The following is a 19,186-nucleotide window of genomic DNA, read 5'->3' on the forward strand; positions in this document are numbered from 1 at the left end:
AAACATACTTAAAAATACGAACTGCACCCACGTTCCCACTCCTTTGTTATGGGTGGTTCCCACTTATTAGGCAAAGATAACCGTTTCCCATTTTTATTTAATAAAAAGAAAAATTACCAAATAACCATGTTAGTCTTTAATTTCGTGCTTAGAAAAAAATCAGTGGTTGAAGAGGAAGGCTACGGAATCATACGATTTTATCTATTAATCTTTGTGAGGAGATAACTAAAACTGTGGAGCGAGATTGATCTAACTGGCCTGGAAGGTGAGAGCAAATGAGATCCTGAAAGGTAGGATTAGTTCTGACTTTGATTTATCAAGTTTACTCTCAATATTTTGAATTTCTGCATATTAATATATCTTTGCTGGCTTTGATGTCTTAAATCTATCTTTTTGATATGTTAGAGTGAAAGCATTTCTCATCCTCTCAAGTCTCGACCGTTAAGAAAGGTAACTACATCTCTAATCCAAAAAAAATGATCAGATACAATAACTATTTGGAATCTTACGATCATTTTTTTCTATTTTCTATTGGAAATACCAACATATGCCGACTACCACTATCATACCGGAAACGAAGAGCTTTATGTAGAGTCTAGGACAAATTCAACGAAGGTATTCAATTCTTCTTTTAATCTCTTTTTTTTGGTCGAATGATTTTCATAACAAGTGATGACTTCATTAATAGATTTTCTGATGCTAAATTCCGAATTTTTTGTGCATCACATAGTTATGAGTTTAACTTATGTTTTTATCTAGATATTGATGCAATGATTATTGATACTTAAAAGAATAGCTTAAGACGAAAAAGAAAGGAGAAAGACAAGAAGAAAGAGCATGAGATGAAGATAAAAATAGTAGAACAAGAGAGAAAGAAGACCAAAGAACAACACACAAATGTGATTTTTTTATGGAATGTAATTTTATTAGATTAATTTTCTCCTTTTCTAATTTTTACATCAATATAAGATTAATGTTTAGTACACGACTTTCTTAATGTGATCTGTATTTTGAAAGAAAAATTAATGATTAGATAGGATTGCATGATCTAAACTAACAAGAAGAAATATAAATAAACAAACAAACCATCTAAATGGAAAATAATGAAGAAAAAGAAAAAAAATCAAAATTTAGAGAATGACAAAAAAAGGTTTACATTTTACCATTGCAATATTTTTGCTTTTATCAATTGTTTCCATAAATTAAAGTTTGTTTTTATTTATTATTATTGTGAAAACCCATAAATTTAAGAATTTAAACTATTTTCTTACTACTAAAACTATCTCATTCTAATACTAGTTATATATATATATATATATATATATATATCAAGACAGTTTCAAATTCAAGTCCCTTTGGAAACTATTTGAACTCTGAACAACAAACAATACAAGGAAAAAGCAGAGGATTGATACTGATTATTTTATTCTTTTTGTTTTTGAACTATATTTATTTTGCACAAATTAGGATTGATACTAAAAAAATTACGTTAAATCAAATAATAGCATTAATGTCTTGTTTATTAAAGGATACAGTATTTATTTAGTAGAAATCTCAAATTTAATGTAAATCTAAAATTATTAAATTACACGATACATATTAAAAAAAAACTCAAAAAAGGAAAAGCATAAAAAGAAGGAACAGAGTGGACCATGTGTCCGCGTAGCTTCCAAATAACTCGACCGTTTAATATATGGGGAAGGAAAAAAGAAAAATCATCGCAACACAACGGCCATAAACATCCATCACGCGTCTAGAAAAAGAACACGTGTACGGTCCTGATTCTATAATTCACAGCTGTCATAGAGCCGTTAGCGCCGTAGTCAAAGGGTTTAAGCCCAACCGCGTTTCTCTTTTTCACCCTTTATGCTTTTCTTCTGTAGCATAATATCTCAGCCGTTAGATTTAAGTCGGTCCTTACTTTTCCATATCAACGGTCGAGATTCATCATACACCTTAAACCGGTGCACCCCACTTATTCTCTCTATATAAAGAACACCATCTCCTAGCTTTTGCTAACAACAACAACAACAACAGAGCAAAAACACTCCCAAACCCTAAAAAACAAAGAAGCTAAATTCGAATCTCTCTCTTTCTGAAAAATGGCTTTCTCGAAATCTCTAGGGTTTGTTCTTCTCGCTGCTCTTTTGATTTCTTCTACGGTGGCTCAATCTCCTGCTCCAGCTCCATCTAACGTCGGAGGAAGACGGATCTCACCGGCTCCTTCACCTAAGAAGACGACTTCTCCTGCACCTGCACCTGAAGTTTCTCCTTCTCCTTCTCCGGTAGCCGCATTGACTCCAGAATCCTCTGCTTCACCTCCATCGCCGCCTCTAGCTGATTCTCCTACCTCTGACTCGCCCGCTTTGTCTCCGTCTGCAATCTCCGATTCGCCTACTGAAGCTCCTGGTCCTGCTCAGGGGGCCGCCGTTTCGAACAGTTACGCTGTCTTCGGATCTGTGGCGGTTATGTTAACCGCTGCCGTTTTGGTTATCTAGGTTGTTCCGATGAATGAAGCTTCTTTGATTTGGAGGATTTTATTTATTTATTTATTTTAGATATATATGAGTTTTGTGAGAGAGATGATCATTCCTTATTTTTCTCTTCTTTTTATTTCATCTTAGAATATTTTTCTTTCTTTTTCTTCGGCTGATTCTATGAGCTTTGTATCTATCCGATATTTATATATGATTTATCAGATTTTCTAAATAACTTTCTATGGAAATATTAATTCAAATTATTATGGTCTGAATAACCGTGATCGGTAGTACAATTTTCCGCTTAAAATAACAAAATGTGTAATTTAGTTCAAGAAAAGTAAGGTAACATGCCTTAATTAATTGTCAGAATAATTATGCATATATTTGTTTTACTAGTTAAGCAAACTAAGGAAAAGCGAAACAAAATCATGATCTACATCTACATATACATTTTTATATTACTTTTTTGCTTTAATTCTTTTGGATCCGGGTTTGACCCGGGTTTTAGTCTATTCAGATCTTGGATTAGCAATTTAAGGGATGTTGTCTTAATTTCAAACTAATAAATGAAGCCATGTTGTCTTAATATCTTTCATATTAATGACCCTAATAAATAGCCGATTTTAATGGAAAATCGTTTTCATGCTCATAATAAATATCCAGATTTTAACAATATAACGTATTTATTTTTTTAACAGTATATATATATATATATTATGTTAATAAATTTGTTTAATATTTTAATAATAAGCTATGTCATTTTTCTTTTACAATAACAAATTAAATATAGGCAATTGCCCATTTAAATTACAATAAATTTAAAATCAAAATAACAATCTATATATATATTTTTGCAGGGGGTTTTTGCTTTTAATAATTTGGATCCGGGTTTTACTCGGTTTTACTATATCCGGATCTTGGATAAGACATTTAAGGAAATCTAAAAAAAATCGTCATTAATGTAGATAATTACACATATATTTCGGTATAAGCATATTCCAAAAATCTCTCCTAAATCAAAGATGTTACGTTCAAAAATTGTTGCCAAAAATCTCTCGCTTTCCTTCTAAAATCTCTACCATTGGCTGTCATCCCAACTAATTACTCATAATTATCTTTCCTATATTTCTTTTTTTTTCGAGATTTGCAAGAAAATTACTCAATTCCAAAAATAAAAGATTTTGAAGATATTGTTACTTGATCAGCAAGATTTTAGGAGCTCACTCACCCAAAACCCTATAATATTCTCAAAACATTATAAATACCTTTCATTAGTCTAATAAAACTCACCAGTTTTACAGAAAATGAGAAATCGCAGACGTGATGCAATCTGTACGGACTCCGGGAAGAGCTAGGAGACAGTGGTGAACCGGGATCTAAACCTCGCCGACGATGTGAAGATGGTGACGAGGAGGAGATCGTAATTCTTTAGGTTTCGATTGGCAAAACAAGACGATCGGCGATCCAAAGCTCCACCGCCTGAAACGCAACATCGAATTGATCACACCGAATATCTTCAGATATCGGATATGCTTTTCCGGTGGTAGCTTCAAAATACACGCCGAGAACTCCTTGATACGTTACACGGAGAGTAGATCCATGCGTTTTGCTGTAGCTTTGAAGAAACAAGGCTCAGATCGACGGAGCCGTTACTGTGACCGTTAACGACGGTGACTTTATCTGCTAAACCACCGATGATTGAGTTTGAACTTTCCGTTTCTAAGTTTTTCATTTTGGGTATATGAGAGAGTTGAATAAACACAATTTGGGCTCTGTAGGTCTTTACAAAATTGGTAGACATGATTCTTTGTTATTGGGTTCTAATACTCTATGTGTTTATTTTTTCATTATGTGAACTAATGAAAGTTGCATACTTAATTTTTTTTTCATGGCAGTTCTAAACATATTATTTTTAATATTTGTGATTATATAACAATAATAGGTTAGTGTTAATTACATGGATCATTAAGGTTTGAATAGTGATAAAATAATTAGAAAATACAAATAAAATAACAAGGCCGGTGCAAAACTATTAATTCAGACCTTAATTATCGGATCAGTTCAAGCTTTAACCCATGTCTTTTTCTGAAATTGCTAAAAATAAGTAATGTCCTCAAATAAATTCAAATATCAAATCTTCATAAATACATTAAATACGTAAGATTTAAAATTATGGAGCAATCTTTTCTAATTAAATTCAAAAATTTCTAATTGATATATTTAAATTTTTTGGCTTTTGTTTGCCCATTTAGCTATGGTTTTTGAGTTTTTATAAAATAGTTTTAAATATTACGGGACGAATTGTATGACACAAGTTTGGTTAGGATTGATATTAATATAAAATTAAAATATCACTAATATATCGCTATAACACATATTAAATCCTCATTTTATTATTTAAAATTTAGCATACGGTATACCGCGGGTAAAATCAGTATAAGACGGGTTAAATCAGCATCTTATTCAAAATCATACAATTGAATCTATTGTTTTTATACTACGTCTATCTATAAAATTTCAATTTTTGTAATAAAATTTCGTCTCACGGTGTATTATACATTTAAATTAAACAAAAAAATAGTATATATCTATAGAGTATCTTAAAACAAAATTTAATAAATTTTTCTAATAAAAATATAGACCCGCGGTGTACTGCGGATTAACATCTAGTGAACAATATTGTTTGTTAATCAAGTTAAACAATATCATGATTCACTACTACTAATTTTTTTTTTTTGAAAAGTGTAAATTACTTCAAGAAAACTATGGTAATAACATGCCTAAATTATTCCCCCGAATATTTCTGCCTAAATTACTTCAAGAAAACACACGTGATTATGTTCCTTCAGCCGTACTAGTAAATAAATTAGCCCAATGACCAAATGAAGAATTTACAGCAACATTATCACAGTGACATATCCATCCCAACATGGGCCTTGAGGCCTTAATTAGCCCAATAAGATGGTTTAATTGAATAGTTGAGGTCTTGAGGAACCTGAAATTTCAAGGGAAAAAATCATAATTTGGGTGAATCCACATAACACATTCCATAATCACAATAACCAAACATTTTTATTCTCTTATCATTGTATTTAGTTTCAGAAAACTGCATTATAAAACGTTCGTCTATCAAGTGTTTCTTGGGGAACAAGACTCTGTAACAAAATTGACCAAGTTCTATCATTTGGAACAAAACCATCTTCAATACCTTCATCCAGAAGTAAGCAAGCATCATAAACAAAACCTCCTTTGCACAACCAACTCATCAGAGTGTTATACGTTACCGTATCAGGAGGTATTCCTTCAGCCTGAAGCTTCCTAAACATTGTCAAACCATCTTCGATCCTACCGGCCCTACACAGACCGTTTATCAGACTGTTAAATGTCACAATGTCTGGTGTCGATCCTCTCAGAACCATCTCTTTCTGAAATTCAACCGCTTCTTCCACCATCCCGCTTCTGCAGAGCCCGTTTATAAGTATGTTGCAGGAGATGCTGCTCGGTACAAGCCCGTCTCTTAACATCTTTTCAAACAAGCTTCTCGCTTTATCTACCTCCCCAGCCCTGCACAGCCCTTTTATCAGACTATTGTAGGTTATCTCATCGAGCAGGGATCCCTGGAAAACCATCTCGTTTACTAGTTTACGAGCTTCTTTGATTTCACCTCTTCTAAGAAACGCATTGATCAGCGTGTTGTAAGTAACAGTATTGGCAACAACACCTTCTGATATCATGTCTCTAAGTAACCATAAGGCATGCTTTATTTCGTCGACCTCACAGAGCCCAGATATCAACGAATTAAATGTATACACATCGGGTTTACAGCCTTTTCTCGGCATCTCTCTGAAAATCTCTACGGCCTCGGGGATTCTGTGTTCCTTGCAGAAAGCCGATATCAAACAGTTAAAACCAACAGTGTTGGGTTTCAGTCCATCGGCAGACATTTCATTCAGAAGATTGTAGGCTTCATCTATCTTTCCTAATTTACAGAAACCATCAACTAAAATAGTATAAGAGTAGACGTTAGGCTTACATCCCTTATTCCTCATGTCGCGAAGAACTTCCAGAGCTAAACCTACAAGACCCTTCTTCCAATATCCATAGATCAGTGAGTTATATGTGCAGACATCAGGAACGATGCCATAAGACGTGACCATATCTGATAAGACAGCTTTAGCATCATCAAGTCTTCCATGAGTCACAAACCCGTGAATAAGAGTGTTGAAGATCACACTTGTCGGTTTCGGAATTCTGTAAAAAAGATCCTTTGCAGCATCAACCCGGCCAATCTTACATAGACCATTCATCAAATACCCATAAGTTATATCATCAGGAGTAAATCCTCTAATAAGCATCCGGTTCACCATTTTAGCAGCTTCGTTAATCCGATCAAACTTACAGAGACCAAGGATAACATCGTTGAACGTCTCAGCATCAGGAACACATCCCATCAGAAACATCTCCTCTAAAAGTTGAAGCGCTTCGTTCACTCTATTACACTTAGATAACGAGTGTATAAGAGTCTGGTAAATGACAGAGTTTGGGACACAGCCATGTTTCGTCATGTCCCTAAGCACAGACAGAGCCGAATCTACCTCATTAACCGCACAAAGAGCTTTCATCACAACACCAAATGTGAAAAGCGTTGGAGGGATTTTTCGGCTAAGCATATCGTAGAACACATTAGCTGCAACTTTGTGACAATTACCAGAAACCAAAATCTCCAAGACAACATTGTAAGATTTAAAAGTGGGTTCACAGGAATACACATTCCTCATCTCCAACATCAACCTCGTAGTTTGTCCAGGAAACCCAGCTTTGTCGTAATCTCTCATAATCGAAATGAAAAGAGATTCTTTAAAAACGATTCCTTCATCTTTCATCTGCATTAGCAATCTATCAATGGTCTTAAACTCACCATTCGAACCAAGCTTACCTATAAGAACTTGATACACATCGAAGGAGTGACGATAACCCTTTTGAGAACCGGTCCATGAGAACAACTCCATTGAAGTAGAAACATCGAGAGGTAACTCAAGTAGCTTACAGAGCTGAAAAGGAGTTATCTTATGAAATGAATTCCTGAGAGAATCGAGATCGAATGGTTTAAGAAGCTTCTCCCATTCGTTGGATGAATCCGGTGAGCCGCCGCCATCATCTCCGCCGCTGCCGCAAAATCCAGAGGAGCTAATCGCGCAATAGGAGATTCTATGCAAAGAATGTGATCTTCTGCTCACATCTAGAGCAAGCTTTGATCTCGCTAGCATAACCATAAACGCCACATTAATCTCCGATTGAGGAGGATTTTACTGAGACTCTCTCTGGTTTTGCTACGAGAGAGAAGAACTTAGAACATCGGTAATTACCAATTTACCCTTCTGGTCTTTGGAACCTTCTAGTTAAGTTAGAGGTTTCGAATACGCTTCTACTGTTTTTCTTTTGGGCCGTTCTGAGCCCAAACAAAACGGAGAGGGAAGTAACCTTGAGTTGATCCTGACCGTTTATTTTTATCATATCGTTTTCCCTCAGCCGTCGGATGAGTAGATCCGGTCTGATTTGAACCGACAATTTAATAAGTAGCTTTTAACATCTGAAGGCGACGTGGCACTTTTGTCACCACGACCATCATCAATAATGCAAATTTTTTTACGTAAGCCATAAAAAGATCACATGATTATTACTTTTGTGTATTTAAAAGAAAAAAGAAACCATATTAAGTTCATATGTTTTTACCTCTTGTAACAACAATCCAATCAAGATGTGGTCATTATATAATTATTATGGACATTGTATATGTGGAGGTAAGAGTTATAACGTGGTGATTGGATTGGTTCTTGAATATGACCATCAATATTCAATCATTAATCATATGGAATTGTTTCAATAGTACTATCTACTATGTGACTGAAACACTTTAAAACAAAATATAACTAAAGAAAATTAGTTGTAGAAGAAACGTGTTATCAATTCTAATCCAATTACAGAAACAAAAACGAAACTGACTAATCCTTATTGTACCATATGAATTCACAATTTAATATTTTGTATTAATCACACTAGTTAGATTTAACACATCAACAACTACTGGTTTTGAAAATTACTTTACATAGAATCCTAAGTTACTTGGAGAATTCCATAACCTTTTTGTTGTTGTTGTTGTTGCAATTTAGTACCATTCTAATCCAAAGTTACTTGGAGAAAGCATGGTCTATATGTAGTCGCAAAGAGAAGATTACGACTAATACATATATAACCATCGTGTATATTAATGTACATAGCTGACATTCTTATGGACCACTTCTTCTATCTCGATCTCCATTTATGTATGTATGACCAACCTTTGTTTTTAATGCTCTCTTTTAATTTTCCTCCAACTTTTCCTTCTATTTTCTTTGTCATCAACTAACAACCATTGAAAACTATTGTGAATACAATCTCTACAACATCATACGTTTATCTCGTGAAATAATATCTAATGTCATAACTTGTCAAAATTGATAGTATGAAGATAATATCGTTTATATGATCTTTTATCTCTTTACTAGAGCACCGAAATAAGTGAATGACTTGAACTACTTTTGTAACCGGTAGAATTGTTAAGGTGGTTAGTGCTTTTGAAACTATAATTGGTAAAGAACTACATAATCACATTGGAAACATCTATGATTAGGGAAAGAAAGAGGAATAATATGAAAGAAAGTAAGAGAAAGTATATGCAAAATTGAGAAGAGAAATTAGGGAAATGGACCCATATAAGAGAAGCCTCAAAGAGGAAAAGGAAGCAAAGATACAAAAAGAAAGTTAAATGCAATGCACATAGAGAGAGAGAGAGGATTCAACATTATCAAAAAACAGACAGGCAAAGAAGAAGGAACGAGGCTTTGTCATAGTTAATGACACTCACTCTCCAACTTGTCCCTCCCCAAATCATATTTTTATTATTTCCCCACTTAACCAACTCATATCTTCACTAAAAAACATATTACAAATGTCAGTAATCTAATAATGTTTAGTAAAATCTAAAAAAAAAAAAAGACAGATTGAATTATATGATAAGAATGGGCAAAATTTATATTACTAAATTTTTTAAAATTATGATAATTGAGAAGCAGAGAGTTTTTAAGCCCATTACTTCACAGGCTGTGAGATATATGAGAGACTTTGGTTTTGAAAATCTCTCTGAGAAAATAGACAATTCAGAGAAAGCTCCAAGTCTCGAAGCATCCCATGTGGGGATAATATCACCCTCTCTCTTCTCTCTCTCCCACTCTCTCTTTCATCTTTATAATCAAAACTAATCAATCTCTCTTCTCTTGGAAACTCTTTGTTTCACTTCGATCTTCTCATCCTCTCTATATCTTATCTTGGTCCTTTCTTGCTTCCAACTTCAGAGAGTGTTAATTATTTGTGCATGATGTGGGAATCTGAGAGCGACGGCGGGGTTGGAGGTGGAGGAGGAAGAGAGTATGGTGATGGAGTTTTGAGTTCTAACAAGCATGGCGGCGTCAAGACTGATGGGTTTGAGCTTAGAGGCCAATCTTGGTAATATTCTCACACTTTCACTACAGTCTCTGCAAAACAACATGTTTCCTTGTTAGGGAAGTTAATACTCTTTTCAAAAACCTTCGCTTTTGATTAGGTTTGTTGCTACGGATATTCCCAGCGATCTTTTGGTTAAAATCGGCGACATGAACTTTCACCTTCACAAGGTAACTTCATGTTCTTGAGTCAATATTTTTAAGCTGGAACTATCAGAAGTTTTATGGATTCAAACTGTTTCTTTCCTTCAGTATCCGTTGCTGTCACGTAGCGGGAAGATGAACAGATTGATCTACGAGTCACGAGATCCTGACCCGACGATCCTTATTCTTGATGATCTACCTGGAGGACCAGAAGCTTTTGAGCTTGCATCCAAATTCTGCTATGGAGTTCCCGTGGATCTCACGGCAACTAACATATCAGGTCTGCGTTGTGCAGCTGAGTATCTTGAGATGACAGAGGATCTTGAGGAAGGGAATCTAATCTTCAAGACAGAAGCTTTTCTCAGCTATGTGGTTCTGTCTTCATGGAGAGACTCGATCTTGGTCCTAAAGAGCTGTGAAAAGCTCTCACCGTGGGCTGAGAATCTTCAGATTGTAAGGAGGTGTAGTGAATCTATCGCTTGGAAAGCTTGTAGTAATCCAAAAGGTATTAGATGGGCTTACACAGGGAAAGCTCCATCTCCATCAACCACAAATTTCGCGAGCTCTAGTCCGAGATGGAACGAATCAAAAGATTCAAGCTTCTATTGTAGCCCGAGTAGGAACACTAATAGCCAGCCTGTTCCTCCAGATTGGTGGTTCGAAGATGTCTCTATCTTAAGAATCGATCATTTCGTTCGTGTGATCACTGCAATCAAGGTACATATATAAATTATTTTCTCTCAAGCATTTTCACAAACACTTGGTGTACATTCTCACTCCTCCAACTTTGAAACAGGTGAAAGGTATGAGATTTGAACTACTCGGATCTGTAATAACGCATTACGCCGGAAAATGGCTTCCGGGTTTGATCAAAGAAGGAGGAGTTGCAGTAGCTCCAGCAATGTCCTCCGCCATTGGAGGAGGAGGAGGAGGAGGATTGGGTTTAGGAGGAGACGAAATGAGTATAAGCTGCGGAAGCAACAGCAGCGGAGGAAGCTCCGGTCCAGATTGGAAAGGCGGTCTTCACATGGTTCTCTCCGCCGGAAAAACAAACGGACATCAAGATTCCGTCGCTTGTCTCGCCGGACTCGGGATCAGTCCAAAAGACCAACGCATGATCGTCGAATCCTTAATCAGCATCATCCCTCCACAGAAAGATTCCGTCACTTGTAGCTTCCTCCTCCGTCTTCTTAGAGCAGCTAACATGCTCAAAGTAGCTCCGGCGTTGATCACGGAGCTCGAGAAACGCGTAGGGATGCAATTCGAACAAGCGACGCTTCAAGATCTTTTGATTCCTGGTTATAACAATAAAGGAGAGACAATGTACGATGTTGATCTTGTTCAGAGATTGTTGGAACATTTTCTTGTTCAAGAACAGACGGAAGGATCGAGTCCGAGTAGAATGTCACCGTCGCCGTCGCAGTCTATGTACGCCGATATCCCGAGAGGGAATAGCAACAATGGTGGTGGTGGTGGTAATAATCAGAATGCGAAGATGAGAGTGGCGAGGCTAGTGGATAGTTATCTCACTGAAGTTGCTAGAGATCGGAATTTGCCGTTGACAAAGTTTCAGGTTTTGGCGGAGGCATTACCGGAATCTGCTAGGACTTGTGACGATGGACTATACAGAGCCATTGATTCATATCTCAAGGTATATATATATATATTAAAGGGTCTTATTGGTAAATTCGTAGAATATTCCACATTTTATAATATTATCTTCGATTATGTCCATATTCATAAAAATAATTTTGTCATTTGGTCGGATTTTTAAAATTAAAATCATTTTAGTGAACTTTTTTTTATTTTAGTTGAACTATTTTCTTGAACTGTTTATTTTTTTGGATAATAAAGTTTACTGTTTCAATTTCATTTTTTTTTTGGTGTGAAGATTATATATGTTTTATACAAACTGAAACAAAATAAATTAATTGGTTCTGACTAGGTATAATTTATCATCTTTAAATTATGAATTTTTCTCTCAATTTCTTAGTGTTACCAAATATTCTGATTAACATTATGAAATTGTGGAATCAAGTCTTGCATAATTGAATGACAGAATCGTTAGAAATTTGATTTAACTAAAAAATTGAGGAATGACAAAATCTTTTGATTTTTTGTTATCAAATTTGCTTGATGGCTTAATATAAATCGTGGTTCTGCATGTGGTTGGCAAAAACAATCCGGTCCATCGTCTTTTTTTTGTTTTTTTTGAATTTTGCAGTGATGCTTTTTGATCATGTTGCTTTGGCTTAATTTGTTGTGATAGGCGCATCCGACATTATCTGAGCACGAGAGGAAACGGCTATGCCGAGTGATGGACTGTCAAAAGCTATCAATGGACGCATGTATGCACGCGGCTCAGAACGAGCGGTTGCCATTGAGAGTTGTGGTTCAAGTTCTCTTCTCGGAGCAAGTCAAAATCAGCAATGCCTTAGCCAACACATCACTCAAGGAGTCAACCACGTTAGGAGAAGCCATGGGTACGTATCAGCCTATGATCCCAAATCGTAAGACATTGATCGAAGCAACACCACAATCGTTTCAGGCAAGTAAGAGAAAACACTCATCAAAATTCACACAAATTCATTTCTCTAAATCCTCTACTTTGAAAACAGGAAGGGTGGGCTGCGGCCAAGAAGGATATTAACACGTTGAAGTTCGAGTTAGAGACGGTGAAGACGAAGTACGTGGAGCTTCAGAACGAGATGGAAGTGATGCAAAGACAGTTTGAGAAGAACGGGAAAGTGAAGAACACACCATCTTCCTCGGCTTGGACCAGCGGTTGGAAGAAGCTAAGTAAACTGACTAAGATGAGTGGACAGGAGAGTCATGACATGTCCTCCGGAGGAGAACAAGCAGGTGTTGAACATCAACCCGCCAGGAAACCAAGACGATGGAGGAACTCAATTTCTTGAAATGATAGTGATGGTTTTGTATCTTCTTGATTTTGATTCTTTGGAAAGAAAAAAGCTTTTGTTTGGTCCTAATTTGTAATGTTTATTGGTTTCTAATATGGAATAAGTGACATAAAGATTCGATTTTTTATCACAAACCAAAAACCCATTTGTTTATTACAAAACCATTTAACAATACAACCAAAGAGACACAACAAAACCAGTAGCATGTGGGTTGGAAGCAAAAGACAAAGGAATAGTTTGCATTATTACAGACACTCAAATTAATTACATGAACAGGACATCAATATTTCATAAAAATCATGGACCCATCTAGCCATCATATGGACAAAAGAGTGTGTGTGGGTCAGAGATATTTTATTACCTTAGGGGAGATTCATAGACCACGCGAGCTTGAGGATGAGACTTTGAATATTGCCTTTTGATTTCACCATCCACACTCAGCCAAAAAAGATAATCATTGTCGATCAATGACCATGACGACTTTGGCTTTTCTTTCCACACAGAGAGAAGAAGAAAGTGACCTCTTTTCTTCTTTAACTTTTTGAAATTGCAGTAGCATATTATATATACTTAAAAGTAGTCCACTATATACAGCTAAAAAGCTGGTTCAGAGGATACGTACCCAGAACCCCACTTCACACGTTTTAACTCGTGAGAATCTTTCATGCCTTATCTGTCTGCAGATTTCTTGTTCCCCATGTTGTCTCTTTAACCAACAAGATTGGTGACTTGTGAGTGGTGGAGCTTTGGTTCTTAACCTCCGTGGAGATTAAGTCTCGTTTCAGTAACGTTAGGTAATCAATTGCTTCGTCCAGAAGTAAGAGCGCGTCGTTTCCTTTTGCACCGGGGACTATGCTCTCGAGTATTTTCAGAGCTGTGCGGATATTGTCTTTCTTCGACTGATCGTTGCTCAGACCAGAACCAGTGTCTTCTTTGGTCGAGATGTTTTTTGATTCAGGGAGCTTTTTGTCCTTAAGAAAGGACGATCCATTGAGTTTTGTGGAACTCGTAGTGCCCACAAGTGATGATGAGTCGCTGCTGCTGTTGACCTTATCCAGTAGTTTCTGCCTTTTACAAGGACCATCGATTTCTTCTAATTCCCTTTTGTTGCAAACTCGTTCATTTGAATAAGGAGAGTGACCAGTGCTCATTACTTCATCATCACTCTCACAATCATCATCATCATCATAATCATCATCTGAATACAGCAATGCATTGATCTCCTCAGTGTCTTCATGCATTTCTGACTCTGTTCCATCTAAATGGTTCTTGTCAAACTCTTCACCATCTTCCTTGAAAGCTTTCTCTATACCTTGTAAATCAGAGAGTTTTACTGGATCTGCAGCCGCATGAGATGGAAACCGTAGAGGAAATGGACATTGTAATAGACGAGTCTGGTTTCCTGACTGATCGAATATCAAAAGTCTTTTCTGAGAAGACTCTAATGCTTCATGTGGAGTAGTAGTAGTAGTAGTAGCAGCAGCAGCGCACCAAGACCGCATGTCAGACCGTGAGAATCGTTTTCCATAAGACTCCTTATCATGGCTGCACAGCAAAGACAGGAATGGTGGTGGCTGCAAACAGTGAGCCTGAAGCTTAGCTGCATATAGTTTCCCAAGCTCAGGGAGAGGGATTCCAGGATGGACAGACCGACCTGCTATATCCTCGAAGCAAGTTTGAGGACTTAAGCCCAGAGGCAAATCCAATTGCCTCGTATCTAGAGGCATGCTCTTAGCAGTTTAGCTCAAGGGAGCTTTAAAAAGTACAACACTGCTGGACAAAAGAGAGGCAAAAATCAGCTCAAGAAAGATAAAGTCAGCAATTTTATAAGATGAGACAGTAATCAGAGGAAAAATTAGCATACCGATTGTTAAGTTGCTCAATTGAGTGAATGCAATACTTCTTGTGCCCTTTTCGAGAAAATAGTAAAAGAAAGACGAACGAAAAAAATCCCAGATTGAAAAATGCAGCGAAATATCACCAACCAACTACGTGACTGGTTTGAGAAGAAGTCTGAAGTACTCAGCCTGAAACACAAAAGAAATCAAACAATCACATAGTTAGAAGGCTAAAACTATAAGCTAAAATTGTGATAAATGAGAGCATTATTGTCGGGTACAAACCTGGCAATTATCCATCGGTTGATAGCATTCAATAACTCTCACTACAATTGTTGATTTGTTAGCGTTTCCTGTCTCGTACTTCAATGCTCGAAATCTTGTCTTACCAGGTGATTGGCACACCATAACTTTGAGGGAATCTTTGATGGAAAAAAGCAGACAGAAACCAAACCAAAAGGAGGAAACTTTTGTTGTGGAAGGAAAGTAAGCTTTAGTCTAGCTGATTCTTTGTTCACAATGGTACACATAGAAATGTTGTGATCCCATTTTCAAAAGTGTTTAAAATATATCGAAAACGAAGGGAAGATGAATAAGAACAAAGAAGAGGATTTGACTCTTGAAGGTCTTAGTTCAAAGGTGAAACAATTTACAGAATCACACGGCAATACAGATTCAAGCGCAAAACTTTACGGTATACGGCAATACACATGCTGTTTTCTCTTTCTCTTCTTCTTATATACACACTCTAATTGATTCTGATCATCAATCTACTTTAGTAGTATCTGTGCAAAAATCGAAGGAAGCATCTCATCAACACCAAAAATGAGCTAAATCTAGAGATCAAAACAGTAAAAGGACAGAGATTTATAAACATCTAGCAATTAGGTCTATTCACAGCTTCAATTTACGCTACATTTACTATTGCAACTCTGAATATACACAAATAACAATGTTCTAAGCTAGATTAAGACATAAATTACAAAACTTTCACATTTCACAAACGATTTAAACCGGTTTTAACCACAGTTTCCAGGTACACAAACAGAGAAAACAGTGACAGAGTATAAGAGAGAAAGATTGAATTTGATTACCTTACAAAGGAACGATCTTTCGCTCAGATCCAGAGAGAACGATGAGACTTTTTTGGTTTATGAGCTGAATCAATGGAAAAGCAAAGGGATAAGAGAGATGAAGTGACCAACGAGTAATAATGTGTAAACGCAGAATTTTTTTTTTACGAAATATTTCTAAAGAGGTGAGTGGCAACAAGAGTAACAAGGCTTTATAAAAAGATTTAATGACGTTTTTGCCCTTCATTACTTTATTTTACCAAATCACACTCTCAAATTTTCCGTTTGGTTCGGCTTTTTTTTAATATATAAATCAAAATTAATTTACTTTCTATTTTTTTTATAGAAAATAAATTTAACATACGCAAAGGTTACATATTTTGAGTTGTACAAATGGAATTTTTGATTATATAAAGAAAAAAGATATGTTACTTGGAAATTAATCTTGTAATTAAAATCGGTGGCAATATTTATTTGTGCTTTGCTTGAAAGAAATGGGACAAGGGGGCCGAACGTGTATATACGTAATTATGGTATATATGATGACAAAGTCTCACGGTCCATAATTTCAGGTTATACTTTATCATTAACTAATATTTTTTCTAACCAATATAATTTTTTTATATATACTTATTCGTTAAAGTAAAAGTCCATACGTTTTCTCTTATTTATTTTAAAAGCTAAGTTAGTGAAAGTGTGGTCGAGCTTTATTATATCCTTAATTATGTTCTAAATAAAAAAAAACTATTTCAGGTTACCTCTTTAATTTTATTGAAAGCTAAGTTAGTGAAAGTGTGCTCAAGCTTTTTTTGTCATCCTTAATTATATTCTAATACATTTGTTTAGGTGCGTGTTGAGTTTTCAAACACCCATTGTGACGGAAAAGAATAAAAGCTACCCACACTTTTTATTATTAATTTTAATTAATTATATAGCATCTATCTAGCTTATACAACGCCAAAATTAGCTCAATACTTTTCTTTTATTTTTGTAAAATATTATGTAGACTTCATTTATTTTAAAAGTTATTATCATAAAAGGTCTTATGTGATTGGGGAATGTGGGTGAAAAGAAAAAGATAAGTAAAAGAATGAAAATGAAAATGGAGAAAAGAAAAAGAAAAAAGGAGCATAAGTGATGATTAAAGGATTGCACGGGAATTTTAAGTGCTTAATTACCCGCACGACTTCTCTCGCGTTCCTCTTTTCTTCCTTTCTTTTGTTTACATGTATCTTGTCTGAAAAAGTTTTTAACTTTAGTCTTTTTTCTTCCTTTGATTTGATATTAACAACAGTAATTATACTGTGTTTGAACTAGAAGTGGTCAATTCAAATTTCATTATGGTTGAGACCATTTGTTTTGGTTCTGATATGTGGAAGATAAGTTTCTATAGCATAAAAAATTAAAGTTTCAGTTTGATCCTTTTCTGCTTTTTATTGGCATTTTGACTGAATAAATAAAACCAGTTTTCTTTATTAATGATACGTTTAGTTTGCCCAAAAAAACCAGTTTAATCAAATTAAATTAAAAGACAACAATAATCTCATAATCAATTACATTCGAACTGAAACACGAGACGGGTCTTTTATTTAGATAAAAACGTGGTCCAAGAGTTTTTCAGAAGAGCAATGACATCACAAAGTTTTGTTTTATCACGATCCCAGAAGCAATAAAGATAAAGGGTTGTAATAATTCAACATTCAAGTATAGATTAATAATCTTCCCACAGTTTAGGAGCTGGGGAGATCATTACTGCACGCTCAGTACTTCGATTTCAAAGTCGAGAACCGAGTTTGGCTGGATTCCCCATGCCGGAAATCCACCAGCGCCGTATGCATAATCTGGTGAGCACTGCAGAAGCACATAAATAGCAAGCCAAAGAATGTAAAAAAACCGCGAAACATATAACAACACACACAAATGGCTTCTACTATTGCAAGCTCTAAGTAAAACAATGATTAGAGACAAAAGTGCTTCAACAGAGACATAAAGAAGCTTAGAATCCATGAAGCATAGACGTCAAAACTTGGGAAAGAGGAACATGATGAGAGAAGCGGTATACATACCCGCAAGCGAGCAACCTCTCCAATTTGCATTCCGATAACGCCTTCATCCCATCCTGTAAGCAAATTTAAACAATTGAATCATCATGTTCTCTCTCCAAAAAAAGAGAGAGGAAAATAGGTTCAGACATATGATATGATCAGCCATGAAACAGAGGAAGTAAGTTTTACCTTTGATCACAGCACCTTTACCGATTTGGAACGAGAAAGGTTTCTGCCCCTCGTCCTTTGTACTATAATTATATACCAAAGAGCAAAACACAATTCAGGTTAACGAAATACCAAATTAAAAAAAAACTTATAAGACAAAAACATATCGATTTATAAACTGAGTATGCGTGGATGATAGGAACAAGTAAGTGTAATTCTCTCTTTATTGATACTTGAATCAAAGATTACAATAAAGATCATTTACCTCCAGAACTTCTGGGATAGATCACCACCTTTCCCTGAAAGAAAAACACAAGAGGAATAAGATTCTGAAACAAAATTCATAAAGGTAGAAGAAACTGGAGAGGTTCAATTCCACACAAGAAACTGGATTATGAGATAAAACAAGATTTTTTTATTAAACCTAAAAATACAAAAGCGAAACATGAGATAGATTCGCATGAAGTTTCCAGATGAGCAGACAAATTATCTCGCAAAACAACAAAAGTACAGGTTAATTATGACCTAAAGTTTACTTTCATAACCCAGAAGAGAACATAAACCCTAATTAAATCCATTCCACATCAGAGAAAACAAACAAATAGCGACTACCACAACACATCAATAGCTCTTCAACAAAGCAGATTTGTACAGATCGATTTTGCCTATCATGGCGATTTCAAAGATATGCAAACGAAAGTTACCGAATCCGGTGCAGTGGACGGTGACGGTTTGACCCGGAGCGGGTTTAGGACCGGTGCCGGGTCTGATGACTTCCTTCTCCACACCCATCTCTCTATATCTTCTCTCTCTCTCACTGTTTCGCTTTTTTTTTTTTTTTTTTTTTGCAGCTTCTACTCTCGAGAAGCTCTTGCTATTTTTTTTTTTTGTTATTTATCATGCTGATTGATCTATCCTATATGGGCCTAATAATAATCGAAAACCCAATACGATGAAATTTCGGCCCACCTTTATTCTT

At 35.7% G+C, this 19,186-nt stretch overlaps 5 protein-coding genes across 7 annotated transcripts; 2 read left to right on the plus strand and 3 right to left on the minus strand.

Annotated features, from left to right (window-relative positions):
• The first annotated feature begins 1,814 nt into the window (after positions 1-1,814).
• LOC9300970 (classical arabinogalactan protein 1) lies at positions 1,815-2,725 on the plus strand. The gene has a single exon (XM_021015630.1). The coding sequence runs from the start codon at positions 2,103-2,105 to the stop codon at positions 2,496-2,498; it is 396 nt and encodes a 131-aa protein (XP_020871289.1). The 5' UTR covers positions 1,815-2,102; the 3' UTR covers positions 2,499-2,725.
• Positions 2,726-5,502: 2,777 nt separating this feature from the next.
• LOC9302681 (pentatricopeptide repeat-containing protein At5g64320, mitochondrial) lies at positions 5,503-7,862 on the minus strand. Its single transcript, XM_002866563.2, has one exon. It carries the CDS (start codon positions 7,751-7,753, stop codon positions 5,579-5,581), a length of 2,175 nt encoding a protein of 724 aa, XP_002866609.1. The 5' UTR covers positions 7,754-7,862; the 3' UTR covers positions 5,503-5,578.
• Positions 7,863-9,450: 1,588 nt separating this feature from the next.
• Positions 9,451-13,208, plus strand: LOC110227902 (root phototropism protein 3). Of its 2 annotated transcripts, none has more exons than XM_021023896.1 (6): positions 9,451-10,022; positions 10,120-10,189; positions 10,271-10,879; positions 10,959-11,813; positions 12,432-12,710; positions 12,781-13,208. In XM_021023896.1, the coding sequence occupies exons 1-6, from the start codon at positions 9,892-9,894 to the stop codon at positions 13,078-13,080; spliced, it is 2,244 nt and encodes a 747-aa protein (XP_020879555.1). In that variant the 5' UTR covers positions 9,451-9,891; the 3' UTR covers positions 13,081-13,208. The 2 variants fall into 2 exon arrangements, with proteins under 2 accessions (XP_020879555.1, XP_020879563.1); XM_021023904.1 differs by having other exon boundaries at positions 9,597-10,022; positions 12,432-12,714.
• LOC9302682 (transcription factor SAC51) lies at positions 13,204-16,188 on the minus strand. Of its 2 annotated transcripts, none has more exons than XM_021023919.1 (4): positions 16,016-16,188; positions 15,207-15,706; positions 14,948-15,110; positions 13,204-14,853 (listed from the first exon to the last, which is right to left on the minus strand). In XM_021023919.1, the coding sequence occupies exon 4, from the start codon at positions 14,808-14,810 to the stop codon at positions 13,746-13,748; it is 1,065 nt and encodes a 354-aa protein (XP_020879578.1). In that variant the 5' UTR covers positions 14,811-14,853; positions 14,948-15,110; positions 15,207-15,706; positions 16,016-16,188; the 3' UTR covers positions 13,204-13,745. The 2 variants fall into 2 exon arrangements, with proteins under 2 accessions (XP_020879578.1, XP_020879572.1); XM_021023913.1 differs by having other exon boundaries at positions 13,204-14,856.
• Positions 16,189-17,547: 1,359 nt separating this feature from the next.
• LOC9302683 (peptidyl-prolyl cis-trans isomerase FKBP12) lies at positions 17,548-19,085 on the minus strand. The gene is made up of 5 exons (XM_021015457.1): positions 18,912-19,085; positions 18,473-18,506; positions 18,229-18,290; positions 18,061-18,113; positions 17,548-17,845 (listed from the first exon to the last, which is right to left on the minus strand). The coding sequence occupies exons 1-5, from the start codon at positions 18,997-18,999 to the stop codon at positions 17,744-17,746; spliced, it is 339 nt and encodes a 112-aa protein (XP_020871116.1). The 5' UTR covers positions 19,000-19,085; the 3' UTR covers positions 17,548-17,743.
• Between the last annotated feature and the right edge of the window lie 101 nt (positions 19,086-19,186).

The sequence above is a fragment of the Arabidopsis lyrata genome, assembly GCF_000004255.2.
Source record: "Arabidopsis lyrata subsp. lyrata unplaced genomic scaffold ARALYscaffold_8, whole genome shotgun sequence".
Classification (NCBI taxonomy): Eukaryota; Viridiplantae; Streptophyta; class Magnoliopsida; order Brassicales; family Brassicaceae; genus Arabidopsis; species Arabidopsis lyrata.